The following is a 19,290-nucleotide window of genomic DNA, read 5'->3' on the forward strand; positions in this document are numbered from 1 at the left end:
CCAGTACTCTTGCCTGGAAAATCCCATGGACGGAGGAGCCTGGTAGGCTGCAGTCCATGGGGTCGCTAAAAGTCGGATACGACTAAGCGACTTCACTTTCACTTTTCACTTTCATGCATTGGAGAAGGCAATGGCAACCCACTCCAGCGTTCTTGCCTAGAGAATCCCAGGGACGGGGGAGCCTGGTGAGCTGCCGTCTATGGGGTCGCACAGAGTCGGACACGACTGAAGCGACTTAGCAGCAGCAGCAGCAGGCCCAAACTACAGATTAAACATGTCTAAAAGGGAGAAATTAAAGCTATTATTTCAATTTGATGATGGCAATCCAATAGCCAAGTTCAAATATTCTTTTTTTTAATTGCAGTATTATTAACCTGGGCTTCCCTGGTGGCTCAGACAGTAAAGCATCTGCCTGCAATGTGGGAGACCCGGGTTCGATTCCTGGGTTGGGAAGATCCCCTGGAGAAGGAAATGGCAACCCACTCCAGCACTCTTGCCTGGAAAATCCCATAGACAGAGGAGCCTGATAGGCTACAGTCCATGGGGTCCCAAAGAGTCGGACACGACTGAGTGGCTTCACTTTCACTTTCATTATTGACCTATAACACTATATTAGCTCCAGTCTGACTCAGAACAATCTCATTTTCATTGAAATATAGTTTCCAACATTCCTTAACCAATCATCTTTATATACATTAATTATATAAGTAGCTAGTGAAAAGATAAGTAATACAGGATGGTAATTAAGAAGGTCTGGACTTTAATTCAGCCTCTATCACTTATAACTATATGACCGTGAGTTAAGTCACTTTCTCCTGACCTAAAAAGCTGGGATAATACTGAACTAACCTCAAAAGTACTGAGGCAGCTGCCAGCAAAAAAGCCATGAATACTGTATCAGAGTACAGTGCTTAAGCACATAGTGAACATTTAATGTTAATGATATTCAGAAAAAAATGCTGCTTTTGGTTCTAAACTTTTTTTTCTTACCAATTTTGATAATCTTTTAAAATTATCTTCCTAAAAACATTCTTATCGGTCATCTTACAACAATGTTTGTCAAGTTTTTGGCCCATGGGAGTCAATATGCCTGCAATGAACTCTAGGATTCAGTATTCTGAACAATCCCAACAAATTGAGACTCATGAAGCCAACTGACCACACTTGAAGAAACACTGAATTTAAAAAAATTTTTTACATCAAAAAACTAGTTGCATGCTAAAAAGAAGAAGAAGAAAAAACACTGAATTATAAGTACTCAGCCAGCAATTCAACCTTTTCTGGAAGCCTCAAAGTAACCACTATAAACAACTAAGACTGAATCCACCTGTGATGCAATGAAGCCCGAGAGGCTACAAAGGTGAATGGGGATTTGGCACCATGCCACAGACCCCAGTACTGCAGTGTCTGACTCTCATATCACTGTTATACTTTACCGGCAGGCTCAGCTGTCAGTTCTCACTGTTGTCACAGTATGCCTATATCCAGCAGTATGCACCTTTAGACCTTTAAAACTTTCTAGTAGGCTGCAGACTAAAAATAGTCAAGTGTGTTTGGATAACTACAATAAAATTAATTGCATACTATCTGAAAGGACCAAAGTATATCTGTAAACACTGTAGTAAGTTACTTCACATCCATCTGAACATCTCAGAAGTCAGTTCTAAATCCCACCTTTTGACTGTGATCAGGTTAGTTATAACTACCAAATACACACCCTCCAGATAAGAGAAGTGAGTCTTTCTCTCTCTATATATATATAGATATACACAGATGCACGTACATGCTTGAATGTATGCATGCACAAACATGCATGTGTTAGTCCAAAAGGTTCCATTTCCTTGCAAGTGTTTCCAAATTCTCCCTATACATTTTATGTCTAGTCCATTTCAATTCCTACTTTTCAAATTATTAATACTGTGTACAGAGTATTATGAAGATCATGGCATCCGGTCCCATCACTTCATGGGAAATAGATGGGGAAACAGTGTCAGACTTTATTTTTTGGGGCTCCAAAATCACTGCAGATGATGACTGCAGCCATGAAATTAAAGGATGCTTACTCCTTGGAAGGAAAGTTATGACCAACCTAGATAGCATATTCAAAAGCAGAGACATTACTTTGCCAACAAAGGTCCGTCTAGTCAAGGCTATGGTTTTTCCAGTGGTCATGTATGGATGTGAGAGTTGGACTGTGACGAAGGCTGAACGCCAAAGACTTGATGCTTTTGAACTGTGGTGTTGGAGAAGACTCTTGAGAGTGCCTTGGACTGCAAGGAGGTTCAACCAGTCCATTCTGAAGGAGATCAGCCCTGGGATTTCTTTGGAAGGAATGATGCTAAAGCTGAAACTCCAGTACTTTGGCCACCTCATGCGAAGAGTTGACTCACTGGAAAAGACTCTGATGCTGGGAGGGATTGGGGGCAGGAGAAGAAGAGGACAACAGAGGATGAGATGGCTGGATGGCATCACTGACTCGATGGACGTGAGTCTGAGTGAACTCCAGGAGTTGGTAATGGACAGGGAGGCCTGGTGTGCTGCGATTCATGGGGTCGCAAAGAGTCGGACACGACTGAGCATCTGAACTGAACTGAACAGAGTATTACCTTTCAAAGATTTTATAAAAGTGAAACTAGGATTTTACCGTAAGGCTACCCAAATATAAAACATTATATCTAAACACTTAAGGTAGCACCGACACACAAGATTCAAGGCACTCTGTAAACAGAATAGTCTAAATGGATGGGGAAATTCATGAATTTTCTCAAGGCCACCCAGTTACGCCCAAAAACTGTGCTAAGGACAAACAACTGATAACCAGTTACTAAAATAATGACTAAATGAAACTCTTAAAAAGTTAACAGTTTTTAAATTTTCTATTATATAAAGAGGCATCACCAAAAAAAATATTTTAGTTTGTTCTTTTCTTCATTATTAGCTCCTAAGAAATCCTGGACTAGTTCTCATAAAATTCTATCAAAATATAAACAATTTTTTAAAGTTCAGAGTTATTTCAAATCATCTTCAAAATTCCATTATTCTCTTTTTGAGCACCATAGTGAGTTACAGCTAAGAAAATACTAATTTTTTCATGTTATCTGAAGTTTCAGATAACTCATAAGTTGAACCAGTAAGTTAAAATTGGTTTATGACAAAATTAGATACTTAATTACATTTTTTGTGCAGAAAAAAATGTTTTCTCCTGTCTTTTTGTGTTAAAATTAAAATACCTATATGCCAATGCATAAATCTCTAGTTCTAAAAATTACTGTAAAGACATTCTGTTCTTGCTGCCTAAACCTATTGAACTTCTGTTACTGCAATATCATATGAACTGTTTATCAATTTATATATCAATTTATATTACTTTTTCTTCTTACATATTCTGTTTACATAAGAGATGAAAACTTTTAAAAATTTGCAGTGTTAAATTACTTTTGGAAACCAGAGGGAGGGGAGAGCAGAGCAGAGTGAGGGTAGTCATGACTGACATGGTCTTTAATTTTTAGGTAACAGTTCCATTCCCAAACACTAATTCTAATGATCAATATGATGAGCAATCAAAATCTAATTAAACCTGTATCACTGATACAAAAATGAATCCTATGCCCACTCAAAACCGGCCACCGTTGTCTCAGTATACAAAATAAGCATGACTGATGGCTACTCTTTTAGCCTACTAAGATAGGAAAACCCAAGTTCAACCCTTTAGAAGTGTCTTTTCTATCTAATAGAGTTAGCAATTACGTGGGCACCACTAAGAGTGACAGTGACAAGGACAGAGGAAATAAAAAAACATAAAAAGCATAATGTGAGTATACTGCGGGGAAAATCTATAGCTTATACCTAAATTACTGCTCCAAAATGTTCTTTCCCAAGAGAATTAAATTCACACATAAATATGCCCATTATAGTCTCACTATTAACAAAAATTACACCAATCAAAAATAAACCACATAGTTTCTTTAAAATTACCAGTGATATTAGATGTAAAGCCTATTTCCAACATTCACTTATTCAATAAATAGCAAGTACCCATTAAGGCATGGCACTGTGCTAGAAATTGTATATGGACATGACACATTATTTCATACAATTACCCTTACCTTCAGCTGAAATCCAGTTTCATTTACCGTCTCTTTCCAGTTGCCTTCCTAAAAATTAAAGATAACTTTAGATATCACTGTAAAATAGCCCATAAGTAATATCCCAAATTAAATACCCATCGTTCTGTTCTTCTTTCATGGGAGATGGGGGAGAGGCACATACAATCCAGATTCCAAAAGATTACCAGAGACAGCCCCAAAATTTTATAGATCCGGGATTCAAAAAACCAAAGACTAACTTTGATACCATTTAAGTGATACCAAAAAGTACCATCTTTAGTATCTTTAAGTATAAAAATGTTAGCCAAAAGAATGATATAATACTTTGGAAATTCAAAACAAAACAAACTGTGAAAATACATATAAATTAACAAAGAGCGGCTCCAAGAGAATCCTTAAGAAGCAGCAGTCCACAATTTAAAATGTTTAAAATCCCAAGTGAAATGAAATTTTTTAAAAGACTAAATAAAAGAAAAATACCTGTGTTAAAAACAAATAGAAGATTTTGTCTCTACAAAGGATGGGATGTGAAGCGACTCTCAAGAGGAAATTTTCTAAACCAATTCGTCGTCTTTCCACAAAATCCGGGTCCATGTTGTCAGCAGAGAGTTTATGCCAAACGAATTCTGCCTAGATAAACAAAACAATCATGAAGAATAGTCTCAATGCTAACTACTTCTAAACTACACCACCATTTCACTCCTTACCCTTTTTTCTGGTAGAGGTGGCACAACAATATGTGGATAGTAAACTAAAAGGTAGTTTCTCAACAACTCAAATTCACTATACCGCCTCCATAGTGAGTCTGTTAGGACACTCTGACCATCATTATGTTCAACTGACCTGAAAAAGACAGAATAAGATTTCTAGTGTTTTTTAAAAATACAAATGCATGCATACGACCTCCTTTAAAACTGATAACTCCATTTACTGAATGCTTATGAACCAGGAGGGCTATGAACCAGGCACTGAGAACATTTCATGTATTATTTAATCCCTACAACAGACCTGGTGAAGCAGGGATTACTGTCCCCACTTCAGAGATGAGGAAGCAGCTGCACGGTATATGCTCTTCCTTCAATCACAAAGATTTGTGGGTAGAGCACTCAGATCCATCTGATTCCCAAGCCCTCACTCCTAACCACTTTGCTCCATTATAGAAAACCTATTTGAACTTGAGAGAAATAGTCATATTAGGAATATTCTTCTCAACAAAAGCCTCAATGTAAAACAATTCAGTTAACATAATGGCTGGCTATACAATACAGTGCAAGTCTGGCTTCATCAGCGTTTCATCAAAGAAAAATTACTTTTAATTGCCACAATGAAACGACAATTCCTGCCACCATGAGAGAACAACATTCATGCCAAAGACCATGACACCAAAAAAACCCTCAATTTAACATCCTCAATGAATCAGATGCATCCAAGTACCAGAAAAGATCCACAAAAGTAAAATGTCAATTAACTCTGAAACAGTGGCAAGAAGGGAAGTAACAAATCAATTTTAGTCTTACATTTAATATAAAGAGCTGCAGGCAACGCCATGAATCATCCATATAAAAGTTCAATTTGGAGGAAAGCTGGGTAAAATCATAAAAAGAGTATTTGAAATTATTTTGACTATTTATGATTTCTGCTAGCATAATGACTATTAGAAAACATCAGCCTTCTAAACATTATCTGAACCCTATTTCCTAATTGAAAATAACTTACAGTTCCTCCAAGAAATATGCATATAACCAAAATGTGCATTTGTACATGTACAGTATAAAGGCAGAGAGGCTAAATCAGTCTCAGAATAAAGTCTTGACAAAATGTATACACTATGCCATGCTCAACACAAGATGTTCAATGTTTTTATCATTTATATATTAATCAATTCACTGTAATAAAAAGGGAAACATAATATGAAATTCAAAATACACAAATGGCTTTCATGGCAAGATAGAGGATTATTAAATGATAATTCATTTTAAAGAGTTGACCTAACCATTAGCTGACTAAAACTATTCTAATTCAGATTTTCAACTTCAGCTAAAAAAAAATATCTTGGGTTAATATCAAGTTTCAAATTATTCAAAATCATTACCAACAGAGCCCAAATCTTGCTAAAAAGTAGATATATATAGCCTATAGGCAGTACATCTAAAGGCTGTTAGAAGAGCTGCTACAAGTTGTTTTCACTTTGTTTTATTTCAAAGGCCACAAAAAGAAGTCAGCAGAAGCCACCTAAAAGCTTAGAAAAGACTTTCTTTGGATCACAAAACTACCCCATTTATCCAATCATTTAACAAATATTTAATAGCACATAAGAGATATAAGCATCTGAATGCAATGTTCCAAAGAACAGCAAGAAGAGATAAAGCCTTCCTCAGCAATCAATGCAAAGAAATAGAGGAAAACAACAGAATGGGGAAGACTAGAGATCTCTTCAAGAAAATTAGAGATACCAAGGGAATATTTCATGCAAAGATGGGCTGGATAAAGGACAGAAATGGTATGGACCTAACAGAAGCAGGAGATATTAAGAAGAGGTGGCAAGAATACACAGAAGAACTATACAAAAAAGACCTTCATGACCAAGATAATCCCAAGAGCCAGACGTCCTGGAATGTGAAGTCAAGTGGGCCTTAGAAAGCATCACTACGAACAAAGCTAGTGGAGGTGATGGAATTCCAGTTGAGCTATTTCAAATCCTCAAAGATGATGCTGTCAAAGTGCTGCACTCAATATGCCAGCAAATTTGGAAAACTCAGCAGTGGCCACAGGACTGGAAAAGGTCAGTTTTCATTCCAATCCCAAAGAAAGGCAATGCCAAAGAATGCTCAAACTACCACACAATTGCACTCATCTCACATGCTAGTAAAGTAATGCTCAAAATTCTCCAAGCCAGGCTTCAGCAATACGTGAACCGTGAAGTTCCAGATGTTCAAGCTGGTTTTAGAAAAGGCAGAGGAATCAGAGATCAAATTGTCAACATCCGCTGGATCATGGAAAAAGCAAGAGAGTTCCAGAAAAGCATCTATTTCTGCTTTATTGACTATGCCAAAGTCTTTGACTGTGTGGATCACAATAAACTGTGAAAATTCTGAAAGAGATGGGACTACCAGACCACCTGACCTGCCTCTTGAGAAACCTATATGCAAGTCAGGAAGCAACAGTTAGAACTGGACATGGAACAACAGACTGGTTCCAAATAGGAAAAGGAGTGTGTCAAGGCTGTATATTGTCACCCTGTTCATTTAACTTCTATGCAGAGCGAAGTGAAGTGAAAGTCGCTCAGTCGTGTCTGACTCTTTGCGACCCCGTGAACTGCAGTCTACCACACTCCTCCGTCCATGGGATTTTCCAGGCAAGGGTACTGGAGTGGGTTGCAATTTCCTTCTCCACAGGATCTTCCTGACCCAGGGATCGAACCCAGGTCTCCCGCATTGTAGGCAGACGCTTTACCATCTGAGCCACAAGGCAAGTCAGGAGAATACATCATGAGAAACGCTGGGCTGGAAGAAGCACAAGCTGGAATCAAGACTGCCAGGAGAAATATCAATAACCTCAGATATGCAGATGACACCACCCTTATGGCAGAAAGTGAAGAGGAACTAAAAAGCCTCTTGATAAAAGTGAAAGAGGAGAGTGGAAAAAGTTGGCTTAAAGCTCAACATTCAGAAAACGAAGATCATGGCATCCGGTCCCATCACTTCATGGGAAATAGATAGGGAAACAGTGGAAACAGTGTCAGACTTTATTTTTTGGGGCTCCAAAATCACTGCAGATGGTGACTGCAGCCATGAAATTAAAAGACGCTTCCTCCTTGGAAGAAAAGTTATGACCAACCTAGATAGCATATTGAAAAGCAGAGACATTACTTTGTCAACAAAGGTTCGTTTAGTCAAGGCTATGGTTTTCCCAGTGGTCATGTATGGATGTGAGAGTTGGACTGTGAAGAAAGCTGAGCACTGAAGAATTGATGCTTTTGAACTGTGGTGTTGGAGAAGACTCTTGAGAGTCCCTTGGACTGCAAGGAGATCCAACCAGTCTATTCTAAAGGAGATCAGCCCTGGGTGTTCTTTGGAAGGAATGATGCTAAAGCTGAAACTCCAGTACTTTGGCCACCTCACACGAAGAGTTGACTCACTGGAAAAGACCCTGATGCTGGGAGGGATTGGGGGCAGGAGGGAAAGGGGACAACAGAGGATGAGATGGCTGGATGGCATCACCGACTCAATGGACCTGAGTTTGAGTGAACTCCCGGAGTTGGTGATGGACAGGGAGGCCTGGCGTGCTGTGATTCATGGGGTTGCAAAGAGTCGGATATGACTGAGCAACTAAACTGAACTGAACTTAAGTGGTTTCACATGCAATATTTAAATTAAATTTAACCATTTAAACCATTTAATCTGACTTAAGTATATAGGATCCTTAGCCCTGCTTTACAAATTAGAAGAATTAAGATATCATATAGCTTCCCAGGACAAAGAGGCATTCTTACCTATTAATGCATACAATATTCTTACCTATTTTAAAAGGGTTCATACTTTATGAATAGGAAAACATAAAAATCTATGGAAAAATTAAAATCAATGACCTTAGCCTTATTAATTTTAGCCTATTAAACTGTAACACAATAGGCAACTGCTAAACTGACTTTCTTCTTGTGTGCACGGAAGAGATGAGCTATGTGATAAAGTTGAACTTTTAGTCAATGTCAAGGCTCAACAATATTCATAGTGTCCAAGATACTCTGCATAACACTGAATTACAGCAAGAATTCTACATGACCAAAATAATAAATTCCAGGGTTCTGTGGTTGCTGAAGGTCAGTTATAGTACTGACAAAATAATCTATTTATAAACAGGATCTATAAACAGTATTTCTCAAAGTGGACGTGTATATGATATGGGATAGGCAAGAATTTAAGACAGGGAAAACACAAGTCATAAAGAAGAAAGATAAATTTGACTATCTTAAAATGTAAAGCTTTTGTATTTGAAAGATAAAACTATGGTCCATGGCTCATTTGCTTCAAAAACACTTGGAACTTAAGCTTAAAATATGTTAATTCCTGGACCCCACTCAAAATTCTGTAGCTTAACAAATTTTCCAAGTGATTCCTATATATTTTAAAGTTTAAGAATCACCGTTTTAAAATAAATGAAATATAAGTGTGAAAGTCAACTGAATATCCTTTTGTATACCACATTATTTACTGATGATCCACTTAGATATTTATCCAGAGACTGCAAGGAGATCCAACCAGTCCATTCTGAAGGAGATCAGCCCTGGGATTTCTTTGGAAGGAATGATGCTAAAGCTGAAACTCCAGTACTTTGGCCACCTCATGCGAAGAGTTGACTCATTGGAAAAGACTCTGATGCTGGGAGGGATTGGGGGCAGGAGGAGAAGGGGACGACAGAGGATGAGATGGCTGGATGGCGTCACTGACTCGATGGACGTGAGTCTCAGTGAACTCCGGGAGTTGGTGATGGACAGGGAGGCCTGGCGTGCTGTGATTCATGGGGTCGCAAAGAGTCGGACACGACTGAGCGACTGATCTGATCTGAGGTCACTTCTAACTCCAACTTTTGAATTATAATTCTCTATTCATTTCAAAGTCAAGAGTAAACAACTATAATAAATAAAGAGTAAATAGCTATAAATTATTCCACATTATTGAAATCAAGAGGTTCTTCTAGCAGTAAAGCTAATCAACAGCTAATTTCATTGTTCAACTGGATGAAGAAACAGGCACATACTAAAAATATCCTTTTTAGCTTTAAATTTAAGAATTTACTTAAAAAGCTAGAGCCAATACAAATTTCTAAAGTATGATTTTAAAATAGCTAATTTAACTTAAAAAAAAAAAAAAACCTCTCATGGGATCATACTTTTTTTAAATTAACTTAAAAATGTCTCTGATATGTATGCATGTATGTACACAGGCAGGATACTTCCCTGACCCACCAGGCAAGTCCCTCTACTTTTCTATAAAAATATGGATTATACTTTTTTATTCATTTTTTTTTTTATATTTTGGCCACACTACACAGCATGTAGGATCTAATTCCCAACCAGGGATCAAACCTGCACACCTTGCACTGGAAGCACAGAGTCTTAATGGATTACCAGGGAAGCCCCTGCTATTTGTTTTAACTGAAAGCATTTCTTCTCAGTTCACAGAAAGAAAAGAGCTTGTCAGTGTAGTCTTTTAATAAACTATTTATAATAAGAAAAATTCCAAGGTGGTGCAGTGGTAAAGAATCCACCCGCCAATGCAGGAGACGCAAGAGATGTGGGTTCGATCCCTAGGTCAGGAAGAGGCCAGGAAGAGGCTCTGGAGGAGGAAATGGCAACCCACTCCAGTATTCTTGCCTGGGAATCCCATGGACAGAGAAGCCTGGTAGTTCACAAAGAGACATGACCGCAAACACACACACATCCTTTGCTTTTCTCTGGACAAACAGTTTAATTCATTTAACTTTTTCCTTATGAAGTAAAAGACTTTTCTGGTGAGTTTTTTAAATAAATAATTTTATTTGGGGCTGTGATGAGTCCTCCCTGCTGTGTGGGCTTTTCTCTAGTTGTGGTGCACGGCGGCTTCTCTTGCTGTGGAGCACAGGCTCTAGGGGCCGGGCTTTAGTAGTTGTGGCCTGTGGGCTCAGAAGTCATGGCTCCCGAGCTCTCGAGCACAGACTCGGCAGTTGTGGCACATGAGCTTAGTTACTCTGAGGCACGTGGGATCTTCCCAAACCAGGGACTAACCCGTGTCTCCCGCATGGGCAGGCCTGTGACGTGGATGGGATCTGGATGTTACTTGACACTAAAGCAAGCATCAAGTAACATCCAGTAACCTTCGTTCTCCCTCCAAAACAAAGACATTCAAATTTAAAGAGTACCAGAGTAAAAGAAAACCTTGTCACCTGTTAAAAAGTAAAGAAACCAAAAGACCTGTAAATGATTCCATTATACAACAGAATTTGCATCAACAGCTACCAAAGCTTTTTCTAACCTCAGACATAATTCTCATCACTCACCTTGTTTCAATGAGGTAAGCAGTATATGTTTCCTGCATGTTCATGGCATTTCTTCCAGTTCGCTTTTCTGCTTCTGAAACACTAATTTCTATCTTCTTCAATGAAAAGTTATTTTCTGTCATCTGAATAAAAATAGAACAACAAAAAACTTTTTAAATGATACTGAAAAAAAACCCAGCTATTATAATCAAATCCATTATTAGTACATATCTCAGGTTACTTTTTTATCTCTTGCATTACTAGTGGTTGCTAAATGACATCAGCAAATGATATGCTTCTTTTTATCAGCATGTAGCACATTAAAGTTTTCCAGAAGCTATTTTAGCAAGTGCCATAGATTTAATTATTAAAATGTATAGGAGACAAAAATTAAAATAAAAAGTATACATATCACTTAAATGACCAAGAATAAATCTATATAAAAATACATAAGAAAAAATTTAAAAACACTGTTTACAGAGACAAATGAGCCTCAATATTGACATCTTTTTATTTTACCAGTCAAGTCAAATATAAAATGCTATATGACAAAAGATGAGATTTTCAGCTTTAAAAATTAAAGCTGAATTTTAAATATTTTTTAAAAGAAGGTTAATTTTTAAAAAGAAGGAGCCATCACATATTTGATCATAAATTTGCCTAAACTTTTTGGTAGTGGTTAACAGGCTCCACTGTGAGATAGCAGGTTTTTCTTTTTTATAAATATTGCTTTTATTGATTTATTCATTTTTTATTGAAGTATAGTTGATTTACAATGTTGTCTTAGTTCCTGGTATGCAGCAAAGATATTCTTTAATATATATTCTTTTTCATATTATTTGTGATTATAGTTTATTACAGGATAATGAATAGAGTTCCCTGCACTATACACAGGACCCTGTCTATCTGAGACAGCAGGTTTTAAGAACAGGAAACCTCTTTCTTTTCTTGCTAGATCATCCCCAGGTCTGTATCAAACAACATCACTTGGTGGTTCACAGGTTCTTTGTGCCACTGAAGAAAGAAAGTCAAAGTGAAGTCACTCAGTCCTGTCTACCTCTTTGCGACCCCATGGTCTGTAGCCCACCACGCTCCTCCATCCACGGGATTTTACAGGCAAGAGTACTGGAGTGGGTTGCCATTTCCTTCTCCAGAGGATCTTCCCAACCCAGGGATCAAACCTGGGTCTCCCACATTGTAGGCAGACCCTTTACCTTCTGAGCCACCAGGGAAGTCCTGCCACTGAAGAAGGGTCTTGAATACACCCAAACTAGCTCCAAGTTTAAACAAGAAAGACACAGTGAGGCCATGTGATAACTGCTGTGCTTTTCTTTTTGTTCCCTTGCTTTTTTTTTTCTCCCTGAACTTTCAAAGTTAATTGATTTTAATTAAAAAGCATTGTATTGCATTAAAATTGGGGGTGGTTTGTGAAGAAGAGATATAAGTAAAAAGATGGATATACCAACAAGTTAAAAGAAAAAGCGGTATGCAATAAAAATCCATGATGATACTTTACACAGGAAATTAAATCTGTATGCTATGAAGACAGAATAAGCTATGTGACAATACACAAAATTAAATCAATGATGCATTAAAAAGATCATACACCATGACCAAGTGGGCTTTATCCCAGGGATGCAAGGATTCTTCAATATCCGCAAATCAATCAATGTAATACACCATATTAACAAATTGAAAAATAAAAAACATATGATTATCTCAATAGATGCAGAGAGAGCCTTTGACAAAATTCAACATCCATTTATGATAAAAACTCTCCAGAAAGCAGGAATAGAAGGAACATACCTCAACATAATAAAAGCTATATATGACAAACCCACAGCAAACATTATCCTCAATGGTGAAAAATTGAAAGCATTTCCTCTAAAGTCAGGAACAAGACAAGGGTGCCCACTTTCACCATTACTATTCAACATAGTTTTGGAAGTTTTGGCCACAGCAATCAGATCAGAAAAAGAAATAAAAGGAATCCAAATTGGAAAAGAAGAAGTAAAACTCTCACTGTTTGCAGATGACATGATCCTCTACATAGAAAACCCTAAAGACTCCACCAGAAAATTACTAGAACTAATCAATGATTATAGTAAAGTTGCAGGATATAAAATCAACACACAGAAATCCCTTGCATTCCTATACACTAATAATGAGAAAACAGAAAGAGAAATTAAGAAAACAATTCCATTCACCATTGCAACGGAAAGAATAAAATACTTAGGAATATATCTACCTAAAGAAACTAAAGACCTATATATAGAAAACTATAAAACACTGGTGAAAGAAATCAAAGAGAACACTAATAGATGGAGAAATATACCATGTTCATGGATTGGAAGAATCAATATAGTGAAAATGAGTATACTACCCAAAACAATTTATAGATTTAATGCAATCCCTATCAAGCTACCAACGGTATTCTCACAGAGCTAGAACAAATAATTTCACAATTTGTATGGAAATACAAAAAACCTCGAATAGCCAAAGCTATCTTGAGAAAGAAGAATGGAACTGGAGGAATCAACCTACCTGACTTCAGGCTCTACTACAAAGCCACAGTCATCAAGATAGTATGGTACTGGCACAGAAATATAGATCAATGGAACAAAATAGAAAGCCCAGAGATAAATCCACGCATATATGGACACCTTATCTTTGACAAAGGAGGCAAGAATATACAATGGATTAAAGACAATCTCTTTAACAAGTGGTGCTGGGAAAACTGGTCAACCACTTGTAAAAGAATGAAACTAGAGCACCTTCTAACACCATACACAAAAATAAACTCAAAATGGATTAAAGATCTAAACGTAAGACCAGAAACTATAAAACTCCTAGAGGAGAACATAGGCAAAACACTCTCTGACATACATCACAGCAGGATCCTCTATGACCCACCTCCCAGAATATTGGAAATAAAAGCAAAAATAAACAAATGGGACCTAATTAAACTTAAAAGCTTCTGCACAACAAAGGAAAACTATAAGCAAGGTGAAAAGACAGCCTTCAGAATGGGAGAAAATAATAGCAAATGAAGCAACTGACAGACAACTAATCTCAAAAATATACAAGCAACTCCTACAGGCTCAACTACAGAAAAATAAATGACCCAATCAAAAAATGGGCCAAAGAACTAAACAGACATTTCTCCAAAGAAGACATACAGATGGCTAACAAACACATGAAAAGATGCTCAACATCACTCATTATCAGAGAAATGCAAATCAAAACCACTATGAGGTACCATTTCACGCCAGTCAGAATGGCTGCAATCCAAAAGTCTACAAGCAATAAATGCTGGAGAGGGTGTGGAGAAAAGGGAACCCTCTTACACTGTTGGTGGGAATGTAAACTAGTACAGCCACTATGGAGAAGAGTGTGGAGATGCCTTAAAAAACTGGAAATAGAACTGCCTTATGATCCAGCAATCCCACTGCTGGGCATACACACTGAGGAAACCAGAATTGAAAGAGACACGTGTACCCCAATGTTCATCGCAGCACTGTTTATAATAACCAGGACATGGAAGCAACCTAGATGTCCATCAGCAGATGAATGGATAAGAAAGCTGTGGTACATATACACAATGGAGTATTACTCAGCCATTAAAAAGAATACATTTGAATCAGTTCTAATGAGGTGGATGAAACTGGAGCCTATTATACAGAGTGAAGTAAGCCAGAAAGAAAAACACCAATACAGTATACTAACGCATATATATGGAATTTAGAAAGACGGTAACAATAACCCTGTATACTAGACAGCAAAAGAGACACTGATATATAGAACAGTCTTTTGGACTCTGTGGGAGAGGGAGAGGGTGGGATGATTTGTGAGAATGGCATTGAAATACGTATAATATCATATATAGAACGAGTCTCCAGTCCAGGTTCGATGCACGATACTGGATGCCTGGGGCTGGTGCACTGGGACGACCCAGAGGGATGGTATGGGGAGGGAGGAGAGCGGAGGGTTCAAGATGGGGAACACATGTATACCTGTGGCGGATTCATTTCGATATTTGGCAAAACCAATACAATATTGTAAAGTTTAAAAATAAAATTAAAAAAAAAAATAAATCAGTGATGAATCAAGATGGCATGCTTAGAAAGTACCCCAAAACACTGAAGAATAATGGAGGAGGTAAAAATGCTGAAAGAAAATAAAAGACAGAGAACTAAAAATGAACCCAAAACAAAACTACTCTGTTGCCAAACAAGACAATTTTATAAAATGTAAGTTTTATGATCATGTATTAAAAGAGAAAATAAGAGAGAAAAACCATTCAACTAAAAGAAAGCTCAAGAAATTACATAAGCATAAACCACTCAACATCAGGATTATGAAGCCCTCACTGGTTGAGATTATACATATAAAAAATTTTGGCCCACAGCCAAGCACTGATTTATCATCATGTACTTCACTGAAAAATTCTCTGAATTCTAGAATCAAAAACTGATAAAACAAATTATTTCCCACCAAAAAGATAGTGCATATGAATCATAAATTTACCCCATTATGCCATCCAAATAATTACACAGAAGGGAAAAACAAAAGTATAAAATCAACTATCATAAAAACTAAAGATATCAGCAGGGATTGGTAGATGATATAAAATTGCTAATACTGTCATACTAAAGTACAAACAGTGCCAAGAATAGCATAACTAATGTTAAAAGGACACATTCAAAAGATTTAGAAATGGATAAACTTGATGACTGGAAGATGAGACTAGGAGTGTGTTTTAAAGAGAGAGAGAATATTTTATGTATTTACCTTAAATTGAAGTACAGTTGATTTACAATGTTGTATTGGTGAAACACAATGCTTTCGATGTATTAAAAGTGAACTTCTCATCAGAGTAAAGAACATCATTAAAGAATGATGCTACACTTGTATCCTAACATCCCAAATGTAGATGCTTGATAGGTGAATCACTACTTCCTACCTGACTTAAGACCAAATAAATATAAAAAATGGACATATTTAAAAGGCTGATGAAATTTTTTATTTCCAAGTCAATGAGCAAAAATCAATCTGTGTGCGTGTGTGCCAAGTCACTTCAGTCATGCCCAATTCTGCAAACCTATGGACTATAGCCCACCAGGCTCCTCCGTCCATGGGATGTTCCAGGCAAGAATACTGGAGTGGGTTGTCATTCCTTTCTCCAATGAACTTCCCAACCCAGAGATCAAACCTAGGTCTCCTGCATTGCAGGCAGATTCTTTACCATCTATGCCACCAGGCAAGCCCCAAAATCAATCTACTATAAGTTTTAAAATACTGCAAGGACTTCCCTGGAGGCTCAGTGGATAAGAATCCATTTGCCAATGCAGAGGACATGGGTTTGATCCTTGGTCCAAGAAGATTCTACATGCTGCGGGGCAACTAGACCTGTGTGCCACGACTACTGAGCCCGCACTCTAGAGCCCTCAAATTGCAACTACTGAAACCCATGTGCCCTAGCCTGTGCTCTGCAACAAGAGAAACCACAGCAATGAGAAGCCTGAAAACCACGAGAACAGCACCTGCTTGTCGCAACTAGAAGAAAGCCCATGCCCGCAATGAAAATCCAGTGCAGCCATAAATGAATAAATAATGCTGAAAACAGTGAAACAGTAAAAGCAAGCATAAGACAGGGTAATAGTGATAAAAGGAATGATAAGAAACTATTAATTCAATAACTGAATGATTACTGAGTATCTACAGTGCCAGTCATTAGGAATGGGAAGATAACTGAGACAAAGTGCTTGAGTTCAGTGGTTCAAAGTGCAGAGTTCAGTGGTTGAGTTTGCTTGAGGAATTCTCACCATCCAGAAAAGTGAAAATAATGAAAGATGATTTTTTTAAAAAAGGAAAATGAAGAACCAATGCTTAAATAATAGTTCTTAAAGAAGAAATTGGAAGAAACAGAACAGAAATAACAATCACCAGTATAATAAAAAAGAAACCAACAAAAATTCTTTCTGGATTGAAAAATATTTCTACAGCTCCAAATTGAAAGGCATGTGGTCCATGTATAATGAATTAGAAAATTAAACATCTTCAGCATAAAGGAAGAAAATCCTAAAAAGATTAAGACAGGAAAATAAAAAGCACAATCACTACCAAAGAATAAAGACCAGATTTGCCCTAGATTTCACAATAATATAAAGTCCAAATGACAAAGGAGCATCATGCATATAGAATGCTTGAAATATTATAAAAATACTAACACACTGTTCCTTTAAAGATAACTTTATCCAGAAGGAATTTTTGTGTTGTTGTTGTTTTTGTAGAAACTGATGCTCTGTTCCTACAATTTATATGGAAATACAAAGGACCTAGAATAGCCAAAATAGTTTTGAAAAATAACAAGTTGCAGGATCTATACTATCTCGTTTCAAAATTTACTAAAAAGCTAAACTAATCAAGACAGTGGGGACACTGGCAGGATAGGCTTAGACATCAATGGATCAATGGAACAGAACTGAGAATCCAGAAATAAACCCTTACATTTAAGGTCAAGTGATTTTAATAAACACACCAAGGCAATTCAACAGGGAGAGTCTTTTCAACATATAGAGCAGGAGCAACTGAGTAGCCACAGACCAAGGAAAAAACACCAAAACTAGACCGTTTACTCACATTGTACATAGAAATTAACTCAAAATGGTTTGCATACTCAGATGTAAAAGCAAAACCTGGGGAATTCCCTGGCAATCCAGTGGTTAGGATTCATATGCTTTCACCACCAAGGACCCAGTTTCCATCCCTGGTCAGAGAACTAAGATCCCATAAGCCATCTGGGGAAGGTCAAAAAAAAGACAAAACATGATCCTGGGATAAGCAAAGCGTTCTTAGATAAGCACAATCTATAAAAGAAAAACAAAAACAAAAACCTGATCTCCTAGTTTTCATCAAAATTGAAAACTATTGCTAAACTTTCAAAGATATCATTAAGAAAAAGTAAAAAGTCATGGCCCAGGGGAAATATCTGCAAATCTCATTATTTGATTAAAAAAACAAATATCCAGACTAACTGAACAACACGTGCTTATGTGCTCAGTCGTGTCTGACTCTGCGACTCCATGGACTATATATAGCCCACGAGGCTCCTCTGTAGATGCAATCTTCTAGGCAAGATGAAGCAAGTTGCCATTTCCTACTCCAGAGAATCTTCCCAACCAGGGATCAAACCTGTGTCTCCTGCACTGCCAGGCAGATTCTTTACCACCAAGCCACGCAGGAAGCATCTTCAATAAAAAGAAACACCACCCAATTTTAATAAGCAAAAGACCTGAATAGAATTTCACCAAAAAAGACATGCAAATGGAAATAAGCACATGAAAAGATGTTCAACACCATCAGTCATTTAAAAAATGCAAATTAAAACCACTTCACATCCCCTAGAATGGTTATAATCCGAAAGACAGACACTGCCAAGTACTGGCAGGGATGTGGAGAAAAGTGAGCCTCGTAATTGCTGGTGGTAATGTTAAATGGTACAGCCCCTTGGGAAGAGAGTGGCAGTTTCTTAAAACAAAAAGTTAAAATTTACCATATAACCCAGCAATTATACTGCTACAAATTTAACTCAAGAGAAATGTAAACATACATCCACACAAAAACTTGAACGTGATGAATATTCATCACAGCAATAATATTCATAATATAAAAGCTGAAAATAACCCCAACTTGCATCAAATGGTGAATAAACAAAAAGTGATACATCCATACAACTGAATGCTATTCAGTAATAAAAAAAAAAAAATCGGAAAAGTTCGAAAACTGGGTTGTAGTGATAGTGGTGCAACTCTGCAAATCTAACTCTGAGACCCCATGCCTGCAGCCAGGCTCCTCTGTCCATGCAACTCTCCAGGCAAGAACACTAGAGTGGGTTGCCATTTCCTTCTCCAGGGGATCTTCCTGACCCAGGGATCGGACCCAGGTCTTCTGCACTGCAGGCAGATTCTTTACATCTGAGGCACCAGTGAAGCCCTTACTACAAATTACTGAATTTATATACTTTCAGAGTGAATTTTATGGTGTGTAAATCATATCTTAATAAAGTTTAAAAAATAAAACCCATCAGTCCATAATGAAACAGACAAGTAAATAGAAATTTTGATGAGGAACAAAGTATTTTTCTAGTTTCAAAGTATGTCTTCACAAA

General features: G+C 37.3%; 1 protein-coding gene across 2 annotated transcripts in view; it reads right to left on the minus strand.

Annotated features, from left to right (window-relative positions):
• SNX4 (sorting nexin 4) overlaps positions 1-19,290 on the minus strand; it is a 55,066-nt gene that overhangs the window by 29,294 nt on the left and 6,482 nt on the right. For both annotated transcript variants that reach the window (XM_006078520.4, XM_006078521.4), the window contains exons 2-5: positions 11,142-11,263; positions 4,814-4,949; positions 4,587-4,736; positions 4,107-4,154 (exon numbers count right to left, since the gene is read on the minus strand). In XM_006078520.4, the coding sequence (XP_006078582.3) occupies positions 4,107-4,154; positions 4,587-4,736; positions 4,814-4,949; positions 11,142-11,263 (456 nt within the window). The remainder of the gene's footprint in view (positions 1-4,106; positions 4,155-4,586; positions 4,737-4,813; positions 4,950-11,141; positions 11,264-19,290) is intronic.

Source organism: Bubalus bubalis, chromosome 1, assembly GCF_019923935.1.
Source record: "Bubalus bubalis isolate 160015118507 breed Murrah chromosome 1, NDDB_SH_1, whole genome shotgun sequence".
In the NCBI taxonomy this organism is placed as follows: Eukaryota; Metazoa; Chordata; class Mammalia; order Artiodactyla; family Bovidae; genus Bubalus; species Bubalus bubalis.